Here is a 13,547-nt window from a genome sequence, read left to right on the forward strand (position 1 = left end):
AACTTGAGTGTGTCCCCTCATTCTGTTGCTGGTTGCCTGGGAGAACAGACCGACCCCCACCTGGCTACAACCTCCCTTCATGTAGTTGTAGACAGCAATTAGGTCTCCCCTGAGCCTCCTCTTCTCCAGGCTAAACAACCCCAGCTCCCTCAGCCTCTCCTCACAGGGCTTGTGTTCCAAACCCCTCACCAGTTTTGTCACCTGTCTCTGGACATGTTCCAGCAGCTCAACATCTTTCCTAAATGGAGGGGCCTAGAACTAGACACAGAACTCAAGGTGTGGCCTAACCAGTGCTGAGTACAGGGGAAGAATAACCTCCCTTCTCCTGCTGGCCACACTATTCCTGATGCAGGCCAGGACGCCATTAGCCTTCTTGGCCACCTGGGCACACCGCAGGCTCATGTTCAGCCTACTATCTACCAGCACCCCCAGGTCCCTTTCTGCATAGCTACTCTCCAGTCACTCTGTACCCAGCCTATAGCACTGCTTGGGGTTTTTGTGGCCAAAGTGTAGAACCCTGCACTTAGCCTTATTAAATCTGATCTCACTGGCCTCTGCCCACCCATCCAGCCTGTCAAAGGTCACTGAGCAGGGCCCTCCTACCCTCCAACTGATCAACACCTGCTCCTAACTTGGTGTCATCTGCAAACTTAGTAATGGTGGACTCAATGCCCTCATCCAGATCATCAATAAAGATATTGAACAGAATGGGGCCCAGCACTGATCCCTGGAGGACACTGCTAGTGACTGGCTGCCAACTGGATGTGGCACCATTCATCACCACTCTCTGGGCCTGGCCCTCTGACCAGTTCTTGACTCAGTTCAGAGTGCTGCTGTCCAAGCCATGAGCTGCCAGCTTAGCCAGGAGTTTGCTGTGGTGGACAGTGTCAAAGGCTTTGCTGAAGTCCGGGTAGACTATATCCACAGCCTGCCCCACATCCACCAGGCAGTCACCTAATCATAGAAGGAGATCAGGTTGGTGAGGTAGGACCTGCCCTTCCTGAATCCATGCTGGCTGGGCCTGAGCCCTTGGCCATCCTCCAAGTGCTGTGTGATTGCACTCAAGATGACCTGTTCCATAATCTTGCCTGGCACTGACAGGTCTGTAATTTCCTGGTTCCTCCTTCCAGCCCTTCTTGTGGATGGGCACCATGTTGGCCAGTTTCCAGTCATCTGGGATCTCTCCAGTGAGCCAGGACTGTTGAAAAATGATGAAGAGAGGCTTGGCCAGCTCATCTGCCAGCTCTCTCAGCACCCTAGGATGGATCCCATCTGGTCCCATGGACTTGTGAGGATCCAAGTGTCTCAGCAGGTCTCTTACTGCTTCCTTCTGGATTACAGGGGACTATATTGCTCCCTGACTCCATCTGCCAGCTCAGGAGGCCACCTGTCCTGAAGACAACCTGTCCCACTATTGATGATTGAGACAAAGAAGGTATTAAGTACCCCTGCCTCTTCCTCATCTTTTGTTACTATATTCCCTTCCAATAAAGAGTGGAGGCTGTCATTGCCTCTTCTTTTGCCATTACTGTATTTATAGAAACAATTTTTATTCTCCTTTAACAGAATCACCAAGGTTGGAAGAGACTTCAAAGATCATCAAGTCCAACCTGTCACCACAAACCTCATGACTAAACCATGGCACCAAGTGCCATGTCCAATCCCCTCCTGAACACCTCCAGGGATGGTGACTCCACCACCTCCCTGGGCAGCCCATTCCAATGGCTAATGACTCTCTCAGTGAAGAACTTTCTCCTCACCTCGAGCTTAAACTTCCCCTGGTGCAGCTTGAGACTGTGTCCTCTTGTTCTGGTGCTGGTTGCCTGGGAGAAGAGACCTTTGCAGCAGTGGCCAGTCTAAGTTCTAAATGGGTTTTTTCTTCTCCAATTTTTTTCCTGCATGACCTAGCAATGTCCTTAAACTCTTCCTGGGACATCTCCCCTTTTTTCCAAAGGTGATGTGCCCTCTTTTTTTCCCTTAATTCCTTTAGAAGCTCTTTGCCCACCCAACCCGGCTGTCTCCCTCTTCTGCTCTTCTTCTGGCACATTGGCACAGCCTGTTCCTGTGCCTTCAAGAGTTCTTTCTTGAAGTAGGTGCAGCCTTCCTGAACTCCTTTGTTTTTTCGAGCTGTTTCCCAAGGAACTTTCTGAATTAGTTCCTTAAATAAGCTGAAGTCTGCCCTTCAGAAGTCCAGTGTGGAGGTTTCACTGTATATTGAAAACTCAATTATTTCATGGTCATATCTAGTCATAACCTAATCGTATCTAATGACTAAAGAAAAACTGGTTATTAACATAGGAAGTCCATGTGTGGATTTCAGAGAAAAAAAAAATAAACAAAAACCTGCTCTTGAAATCACCATGGTGATTTCACTGTGATGGCTTAGCTACCAAAAGTCACCACAGAATTGACTCAATGAGCTTCAGAAATGAAGTATACTCTGGAAAGGTGATCCCTAATGCAAGCCAGTTAGTTAGTTGGTGTTTGCTTTGACCCAGCTATAAAATGGGCATTTGAAATTATAATCACATGCAGTTTCCATCTACCAGACAAGAAACAAACTCAGGCTTTTTCAGTTCCCTTCACCTCTCACTGAACAAATTCTGTGGCAGAAACCATAGAGGAAGGAGTGTGAACATGAAGGTAGAGCATCCAAGATGATGAGCTGAACAAAAACCACTTACGTGCAAAACCGATTATACCATCTGCCCAAATGAGCACAAAGTTAACAGTCTGGATTGGGCAGAGGCAGTTTTCTGCAGGACTGACTAGGGACATATAGGAGTACATTGTATTTAAAAAGCCCCCACCAAACCCACAAATCACCAACACAAAGCAAAACCCACAACCAACAACAAAACAACACAGACCAAAGAACAAACCGAACAAACTACCCAGACAACCCCACCCCACATATTCAAAGTACTGCACACTGTCTACAATAATGAGACCCCGACTGTACTTGTAAATTCATTCTTCATCTTGCAACCTTTTGTTTCCACTCTTGGGGAAATAAAAAAATAAAAATAATTTAAAGAAAAACAATCAAGCCCTAAGTCTTAATCCACACATTCTTTGGTTTGAGTTTTAATCTTAATTTGAATGGAGGTACAAAATCTAAAAAGGCTCCACCAAAGCCAGTTCAGAGCAGCACCTTCTTCTAGCATGGAAAAATACAACCAAAGACAGTAAATTAAGGAACTCTGATGGACCTGCTTCAAGGCTTCTGCTTACATAAGCAAAATGCTAGGAACCACTAATGACAGTGCCTGCCATGAATAAAGATGGTGTCTGCACGGCAAGTTCCTTAGCTTCTGAAAACAGAGCTTCCTTTACCAGGTCCAGACCCGAGCTGCTACTCCATCCAAAACCCAAATAAACACCACAGACATTTCATGGTTTATCATGACCACATTATCTGTCTCAATTATAATGCTTACAGCAAACAGTAAAATTACCTGAGTGACAATTCATGGTCTCCCAGCTGATAATATATTTTGCTGATTTTATAGAAGGCTTCAGTGTTATCATTCTTTAATTTGGCAGCAGCTTTCAAGTCACTAATGGCTTTGCTTGGTTCCCCTTCCTTTATATAACACTCAGCTCGAAGTTCTCGTAGCTCTGCATCCCAAACACAAACCTTGAGAAATCAAAATTAAAGCTTGGTTTTGGTCCATAACACTTCACTTCTTTTCCTCCCCAGTAATAATCTTTTAAAAATTAGTTAAAAATACCCCAAACCAAACAATAAACATCTAATTTCACTTTGCCAACTGCAATAGCATAAGGTTCAAGCCACATGCAGAGCACATGAAATTAGCATCTATGCTTCCTGGTGGATGCTGGGTTGCACCTGCCCACACAGAAGAAAACAAAGGCCTGAAAAATTTGTAAATGATTCAATAGCTCATGCAGGGAGATGAATTAAATCTACTGGCACTGCTTAAACTGGGGCAGTCTGCTGAGCCTCCAGGGAGGATATCAGAACCATCAATTATTGTATCTTCCCAAAAGAATAGGGGTAATGAATAGCAAGTATCAAGCTGTCAGTTGTCCTCTAGAAAGGTCTTTGGGTAAGATTGAGCTACACTAGATTTGACCTTAGTATCCACATTCTGAATATATATATATTACAATATTACAGTATGGCAAGAATTGCCTATCATAATTATTTTAGCAGCTTTACCCTCTGTCATGTTTTTAAAACATCATTTTAGAGAACAAGGCTTTTCTGCTTTTCCACGTTCCCTTCACATAAACAAACTCCTACACCTTGGCAGCTTCTTCACCAAAAGCTAGAATGCTGTAAATTCCAAGTCAATTGTTAATTTGTGTGTGAAGAGTCGTAGCAGTCAACTGTCTCTTAATATACTTTTCTATGCGACACAGGAAATGTCCACATGATTGAGTTACTTATACTGACTACCTATACTGACATACCTATACTCAACAAGTAGAGATATCCAAGGCACAAGCCCAAACTCCAGCTGGCTATTTTTAACTATGTGATTTTTCTCAACTTTTGTTACTTCATTTTCTCATAAAAATTGCCTGCATGTAGGCAATGAAAAAAACCTCTGCACCTCTTATAACTTGATGAATCTTCATTAGTGTGAGAACAACTTTTTTCTCCAAACTTCCCCAAGAACCAACAACTGTGAAAAAATAGGAAAGTATGAACAAGAAAATTACCCACAGCCCAAGTTTGGCTGAACTGGTATCTTTAACCCCAACTACAGACTATTGTAATGACTTTTTTCAGGTAGTGCTCAGCATTCTCCACTCTCCAGCTTCATTATGGAGTATGGCTCCGTTTTGCTGAGCACCATATTATACCAAGTCTTCTTACATTGTTATTAAAATAAAAATACACAGATGTCAAGACAGGAGCTCTTACTTTCCTTTCACAGTACCATTTTACTTAACACTTACTGCTAAGATTTCATCAAGAAGAGAAATAGCAGCTTCATAATCCTCTTTCTGGTAGGCAGATAATGCTTGTGAATGCAGGCGCTGTAGCTCATCAGATTTTGTCAGCTGAGCCTGGGCTTCCTTTTCCTCATTATTGCTAGGATTGGATTTCAGCTGCAAACATTAGCAAAGAGAGAGACTGAAGTGCTTGTTCAAAGATCTCTTTGTCCCATTAACAATCATATCATGGAGAACTGTCTAAAGCTGCAAATAAAGCAAAATTAGTTCTAAAATTCCACTAGAAAGAAATCTTTTCAACTCCAAACTTCAGAAAACCCCAGACATTTTTAGTTTCAATAAAAATTGTCACAAGTCAGAGAAACCAAATTCCTTCCTCCACCACGCCTGATCATTTAGCACTGGACATATATGCAACAGTTGTCGTCTCCCCCCATAAGTCATGGATCTCTCAATTGTACTCCAGTTAAATCATCTCTCTGCAGACACTTACTAAACACTGGACTCCTCAGCACCAGTAGAAAGTATATCCACACAGCATAAGCACATCTCACTTTAAGCACAACTCTCAAATTCATGACAGAAACAAATGCTACCTGTCCCAGACAGTATTACTGTAAAACTGTGTTTCCTACATTTCCCCCAAATAAAAGTGGTTACAGCAGCAAGTTAAGATGGTACAGATCAGGGAAAGGTTCAACTAGGATCAGCTGATAATTTCTACACTTCATATGTAGATTTTGTTTTTTAATTGAAGTTTTGTCTGCAAAGACTTTCTTAAACTGCTCTCCAAGCAACTAGAAAGGGTTACATTGTACTCACCTTCATTTGTTCAGATAAGTTTGTATTCAAATTAAAAACCAAAGGACAAAAACAACCAAAACCAAATCAAACAAACCAAAACAACCCCAAACAAATACCACGTCAGCCACAACAAAACAAACAAACCTACCCAAACCCCCAAAACAAGTAACAAAATGCCACAAGTAACTCTGGTATCACCCAGGAAGCCAAATATAGGCCAGTAAGAGTCTCAGTCATGCTCTTTGCAAAGCCAAGAAATGATCCGTAAGATCGGTGTAGTTTGAATAAGGCACTGACCTCACACTCGTTGCTGATCAGAATGACATTACAATGAGGGCAGTGAAATACCTGAACAGGTTGAGTAGAGGGGTCTCTAGCAACCCAATCTGGCTAGAGATGTCCCCACTCACTGCAGCAGGCTTGGACAAGATGACCTTCAAGGGTCCCTTCCAACCCAATGCATTCTATGACTTCCAAAGTTTGAAAAGAGACAGACTGCCTTGAATTTTATAAACAGAATGCTGACTAAAGTTACTGAGTCCTCAGAGTAATGCAGTACTTCTTCCTTCCTCCTTTAGCCCAAAAGTGGCCTCTTTCCTTTTTCTCATCAGTTCTTCAAACACTCATATTTTGTGCTTAAGTCTCTAGTGTAATTCAACATCCGCTCTCAGAACTCCTTTAACAAAACTTCCCTTGGTTCTAACACTTAAGCATATGAAAGGAAAAAGCCTAAATGCAACATCAAAACCATCCACAAGTCCCACCTCTGTCTTAGATTCTTCATTTTAAGTCCTTTTGAACCTTATGCAGTTGTTTCATTTTATTCTCACAAAAATCAAGTTCTACTTAGACCTGAAAATTCTCCTTTATTCCCTACACTGGTTTTCAGCAAGAGAGAAATACAATCAGAGTTTTCTTCTTTGTAGGCTGATTCCTAATACAAGTCTCAAAAAATCTTTTCTTCTAGTTAGAACAGAAACTCTGCCTATAAACCACAGATACTGTGCATCCTCTTCCCCAAATCTGGAGCTTGCAGTAGAAACAAATTTCTGCACCTGTAGTTTTGAAAGTTTCGAGCACACAAAACTCTCTGAAGTTTTGAACTCTTCCATTCCAGCTGACTTGCTAAATTTCTGCCTCAATTTCTCAGCATTTTCCTCTCTTGAAATCAAAGACCTTTTGCTACGGATGAGCTTTATGCTTCCATTTAAACTTACCTCATGATAATACTGCACTCCTTAGACACACGGTATGTTTCTTGTAATTTATTTGGAGTGAAGCATCAGAGGAATATGAAAAGCAATATGACAAGCATATTAGCCTGGAGAAGAGGAGACTCAGGGGTGACCTTATTGCTCTCTACAACTACCTGAAGGGAGGTTGTAGACAGACGGATGTTGGTCTCTTCTCCCAGGCGGCCAGTACCAGGACAAGAGGACACAGTCTCAGGCTGCGCCAGGGGAGGTTCAGGCTGGATGTTAGGAAAAAGTTCTATACAGAGAGAGTGATTGCCCATTGGAATGGACTTCCTGGGGAGGTGGTGGAGTTGCCATCATTGGAGGTTTTCAGGAGAAGACTTGATGGGGTGCTTGGTGCCATGGGTTAGTTGTTTAGGTGGGTTGGATTGGTTGATGGGTTAGACACGATGATCTTGAAGGTCTCTTCCAACCTGGTTTATTCTATGTATTCTATGTAAGCATATAGGTAAGTCCAACAGTAATAATAAAGACCATTTGAGTGAAAAACTCCACACAAATTTTATGTAGTATAATCTGTCCAGTTCACAATGAAAGGGAAACCTTTCTAGCTATCATTCAAACTGAAGCCATGAAAGCCTTTCTGTGCTCCAGTATGGCCAAAATACACACTCAGAAGTTCTCAATAACTAATTAGCATACTACTATGAGGTTTTACTCAGTGATATTAAAAGAATCCAGGAAACAACAAAAACCCCACCAAACTGGAAATGTGATGCAGTTTGATATTCTAATTTTGGTTTACTTCCCCCTTTTTATTTTCCTTTTTGCTCTATGATCAGACAACTACCACTTCACTATCAATTACAAATCATACTTCAATTGTTTCTCCTTTTTCGATGGAGCAGTAAGCTTGGGTATGACAACTCAGAACAACTGCTCACACTAAGTGCTGAACTTCCAAGAAAGTAGCCAAACATTTTGAAAACCATGCAGCTGAATTTAATACACTAGTATAGCAAACTTCACACTCCTCTACATCCTTCACCGATGTCCTCACAACACGAAGTCAGAGGCTATGCTCTGCTCAATTCTGACGGACAAGCATGTTGCTACTGGTCAACATGTTCTCAGCACAGTCTTCGAGGTTTACTACATTTGGACTAGAACACTAAATTAGTTGCAGCTTCAGTTGCAAGAGCTAACCATCTGTTAACAGATGCTTTCATTCACAACCAACCTCCTGCCAAATTTGCACCTCATTCCTTTAGAGGAATCAAAGCCCAGTATACAAGAATAGCTTATACGTGCTGGTTTACTTTATAGCTTAGACACAGTATAGGGGAAAAACACACCTCTGTTCAAGTAAGCAAGGCTAAAAGGAAAAAAAACAACATTAAAAAATTGTTATTCCCATTTATTTATCAAGTTATGCTTTAAAAGCATTCCCATGTGTATCTGTCTTTACTCCCATTACACTCCGTAAGGAAGCTGGCTTCTTTGAGAACTTTATCTCAAGGACTTGAGACAAAACTTTGCAATATTACCTTTCTGCCTCCTACCCATTAAACACAGCAAGAACTTTCTGCTTCAGGATCTTTTATTTTAAAGCAGCACAGGAATGCCTTACAAAACATGTCAAAGTTTACCACAATGGCTTACCACGATCTGCCTTGCTTTGCAGCTACACAATTCTACACATTCCTTCGCAATGGCTCATTAGCAATACAGGGAAAAGTTGATCGTTTAGTACAGGAATTCTAATGAAGACCACTTACAACCTCCAGAAAACAAAACAAACAACAAAACCAACTCAAAATCCTCTGTACTCAAAGGGTACAGATTAAAGATGAACAGGCAATTCATCTATAGCATTTGAGTCTCTTAGTATGTACTATAAACAGCCATGATCCACTTCAAAACCTCTTAAATAATGTTGTTTAAAAATCAGAATACTGTTACAAGCCAAAAATGTTAGACACACAGTTTCCACAACCTGCTTGCAGTCATCCAGTGCCACTAAATTAGGCATATATCCACACATTCTAAAGCTGTTTTATTTCCTTGCTTTTCAAATGCCAAATAGTAAATAAAGGCAATGAGAAGAAATTCATTAGGTCGAAGATGAAAAACATTCTGAGGGGAACTGACAGAACATCCATGTTATCCAACACCAAGATACCCATGTGTAAGAACCTACATCTTGTCTCTCTTGATGTGAATCAACAAATATAAAATCACCTTTGCTTCCAGACAACAGAAATGTGTCATGGGCAGATGCCACTTGGTAACGGTCTGGAATGTGCACAGACAAGATCATCTCTACCCATCAGCTACCCCAGGAAGGGAGGATGGTGAAAAGGACGATGGATTTGCCACCCGGTATGCCCTGTGGACAATACTTGGACAAATACCTAAAAAAAAAAAACAAACCACACCTGTGTCTGAAAAACTGTATAAAAGACCTGAGCAATGCCTGCTCAAGAGAATAAAACTCAAGGAAAGAGAAGGACAGACACAGACCTAACCATGTAGCCTGGAGACAGCAGACCAGGAGGAACCATCCTTCTGTGCCTTAAGTTCTGCCTGCTGCAACTCATGGAGAAGACAAGAGACATCTTTACTGAAGACACCACATGCTGGAGGTTGCTCAGAGAAGGATTGGACTTTGGGATCTCTCCCTCCCCTCCTCCAGGGCAGACAGCACAAGCCAACAAGGATGCAACAGCACCCTTTCTCCACAGACCCAAATTGTCTTGGGGCTGGCAGGGAGGGTGGTAATATCATTCCTTTCCCCACTCTCTCTCCATTTCCCACCCCCCCCACCTCCCCCACCCCTTTCTTCTGTTCCATGTTCCATCCAATTTATTCTGTTTATAAGTAGCCTTGCTGTTAATATTTTGGCCTTGTTTGTGTCTCTAATTTCTTAACATGGCAAAGTTCAAAAAGAACAGAATTTCCTTCCCCCTCTGGACCAAGACACCGTGAACTCAAGAACACTGCACAAAGGAAAGTTCTGCACTGGCAAAGCAATGTATTAAGTAACACAGCTGTAATGTTAAGATGGATGGAAAAAATGCAAGGAAGTACTTAAACACATTTTATGCTTTACCCTGAAAGCCACAGATGATCACAGAACCACAGAGGAATGCATTTGGAAACAATTTAAATGTCACTTCAATCTGGTTAAGAGACCTTCATATACTCAAATGAGGCTAACTCACAGTGTTGGTAAGATGGTCTCCTTCACCTACATCTAAGATAGTTTTATTACACTTACCAACCAACCACAGAGAACTACTCTCTAGTGTATTTTTGGAACAGCCAAGGGTTTCTCCAGAGTAGAACACAATTTGTAGATGTACAGTGCTCAGTCACCTGGTCTTGGCTGACATCTAGTGGAGCTGGAAGTGGAGCCATCATTTTCCAGCTTTTAATTTTTTACGCCTCCATGGGAGACAGAATTGCATATTTAGGACACTTCAATTTACAGTATTTATTCAACAAACAGCAAGTGTGAGCATTACAGTCGAGCTAAAAAAGAAAAAAGGGAAATAATTTAAAAGAAATATGACAACTCCATCCTTTCCACACTTTCCAGTAGACTAGACAGAGTTCTGTTTACAGAATTCAGCCACTCAAATAATTTTCATTTTCTCTAGGACACAAGCAGGGTCACAGACAATATTACAATGCGTACACTAAAGGCTGCCAGGACTTGCATCACTTTTTCACCTCTTCAGAAAGCCTTCCATCAATCAAAGTATATCAACAGTCCCCCTATTTTCACTGAAAAAATAAAAAAGGCACAAAGAAATCACATGCTTAAAGATAAAATAAATATTACAGGGCTTCTGTGGGCTGAGGCCTTAGACGTGAGTGTTGATATGCACACAGATCTGTCCTGTTGACTTTGGTTATTAAGAAACTTCTAACTAAACCAGAAAGAACTTAATATTAAAAGCATATGAACACTCAACTGATGTTGGAGCAAAGGAATAAATACTATTCATATACTGTGTGCAGTGACTTTCCAAAGTCACACAAGGACTTCTGCTTAATCCCCATTCTATCCTGGGCACTCTGAACACAAGAATTAGACCCCTCAGCTGACACCTGTTGAAAGTTTCATCACCCTCTACAGGGCCTAGATTTCCAAACTGTTGGCTGAGCTGCAAAAGAAAAAGCTAAAGAGCTTCTAAAGATTAATGAATTGTGAATCTGTGTTGTTAGACCAAAAAAAAACCAACCTGGCCCACATAAGGAACTTCATGCATCTGTTGTCCAAAAATAAAGGTTTCTTGAAATGCAGTACTGCTTAACATGCCATGGCATAGAAAGTCTGAAACACAACCTCTATGGATCTAAACCTCGTGATTAATTTCAGCCAACGGGGGAGTACAGAGAAGAGGAAAAAAAAAGAAAAAGGAAGACAAAAAAATAGCGTATGAAGGCCAGGATTCAAGAAACTCTGCTCCTGGAAAGGCTATTCCCATCCTTCCCAGGCAGGAATTCCCACTCACGAGACAGCCAGCCCCAATATGCCACAAGGGGTCAGAAACTCCCAAAAAGAAAGTGCTCTGCGTATCAATCATGTAACCACAAAGACATTTAGAGTGCTCAAGAAACTTTGCTTCACAGACTATAAAACTACAGAGAATTAATTCAAATGTGAAAAGAAAATAATTTCATACAAGTATGAACTAAAGGATTGGGGGTTTTCATTAAGAATAGTTTCAGTGACTCCTTTAAGCTCTACACAAGACCTCTGATGTTAGAAACTGGAACAGTTTACTTGTCATTCTCTCCTCCATTTAGGATGGGCTGAATTTGTCTTACTCTTTCTCTCGCTCAAAAATAACTGCATCTACTGAACTGCTGAGATGTATTTCAAGAAGCATGACTACAAGATGAGGAATAGGAATAAGAAAAACCCAAAACCCCAGCTTTTCAGAGTCACCACTGGGATTCAATAGACTTCTGCAATATGCTGAGAGAGAACAGGAATTTTACAAGTAGCTTATTACATCAATCGCCTGACAGTTCTGGTAGGCGCAGAAAGCAGCGCTGGTGACACTGATTCTTAATGCGAGTGTCATATGAGGAATTACAAGCCAGCTCACTCCTACACGTCTGTCCTTGAGTAGTCCAAGTCCAAGTAAAATTGCTCTCCTTAGTTGCCACAGCCTGACTTGGTTTCTCCAACTCAGAAGTGGTGAATAATATAAAATCTTATCTCCTCCTTTGAAGTCAACACCTGACTCAAACCAACAAACACTCTCATCTAGAATCACTTCAAACAAGGCTGGTTTTACTAGAAGAAAGCCCACGTACAAAACTATTTCTTCAGGAAAAAGCAACACTGACAGTAAAACCACTCATATTTAACACCCTGCAATTCATTCCTGTAAGCTTCTAACACCCTTAGGACATCCTGAAACACTGCACAGTAAAGAAAGTGAATTATTTTTCTTCAAATTATGGCTTCCCATTCAGGAAGGGCAATGAATAGGTGAAGGTTTGTTTTGGTTTTTTAAATACTCCCCAACTCTCCACAATATTCAACTCTTGCAGACTAAAGCATATGACCAGGTCTCTGCATACCTACTGATTCACAGCAAATGCAGATTTAGAGCCTATTCACTGTTACGCAGAATGGCCCCAATTTAACTCAGATTTAGCTCCAGATCTGACACCAAAGTTTACTGACGTGCTGCTACATGCTTACCCAGAATGAGAGCATCCTAGTTAGATGATATCCGGCCAACAGAGAGGCTAGAGGACTGTTCAGATCCTGACCTACATTTACTCAGCTGAAGAGCAGAATCATAGACTACATTCTCTGCTCACATGCAAAAGGTACAACTTTAGATAATTAAGTCCACAATTAACTTGTAGCCTACAACTTATTGAGATCCCACTGGCATTTCTTTGTGCTGTATCCACCCTAGTAGTAGAAAAAACTTTCATCTCAAGGTACAACTTACTCCTTTTGGCTTCTTGGCAACTCACTTAAAATACAAGTCAAAGATTCCTATTGCCTTGCCCCTATCATTTCTGATAGCAAAGAGAGGGTCTTGATGTCTTGTAATCATTTAGAAAGCTGTTCAATAACTAACCTATAAACCTTCCTCCTTCTCTTCTCCCCTCTAATTCAACAAGAAAAAAAACAACCAACCCCAAATCAACCAACCAAACAAAACAACAATCCTCCCAACCCACACCAAAGTAACACAGAATGTTAATACATTTCACAGTATTGCAACTAATTTTGTGTTTAAATGCAAACGTGCCGCCAGAGTACACCGGGTATTTTAGACATGTAAAGAACTGGTAGAATAATCAGACTGGCTGTCTGAAAGAACTAGAAGAACACAAGGCAATATCTCAAATACCGTATGGTATTTCACTTAAAGATTCAAGGTACGCATAACTTAATCCCTTCCCTCGTTTGAATAAATTAATCTGTTACAAAGGATGACTTTAATATTGGCCTATTTTGCTTGAATACACTGTACTTAACTGAAAACTCTGCTCCTCAAAACACTCCACTTGCCATATTCTCCAAGTACACAGGCAGTATTGCTCACAAAACCAAGGAAAGTGGGAGTATCTTCA

General features: G+C 41.2%; 1 protein-coding gene across 1 annotated transcript in view; it reads right to left on the reverse strand.

Moving 5' to 3' along the window:
* Positions 1-13,547, reverse strand: part of DNAJC3 (DnaJ heat shock protein family (Hsp40) member C3) — a 39,597-nt gene that overhangs the window by 12,102 nt on the left and 13,948 nt on the right. Inside the window, exons 5-6 of the mRNA XM_054162962.1 lie at positions 4,933-5,085; positions 3,459-3,640 (exon numbers count right to left, since the gene is read on the reverse strand). Of these exons, the coding sequence (XP_054018937.1) occupies positions 3,459-3,640; positions 4,933-5,085 (335 nt within the window). The remainder of the gene's footprint in view (positions 1-3,458; positions 3,641-4,932; positions 5,086-13,547) is intronic.

This window comes from Dryobates pubescens, chromosome 7 (genome assembly GCF_014839835.1).
Source record: "Dryobates pubescens isolate bDryPub1 chromosome 7, bDryPub1.pri, whole genome shotgun sequence".
Lineage (NCBI taxonomy): Eukaryota > Metazoa > Chordata > Aves > Piciformes > Picidae > Dryobates > Dryobates pubescens.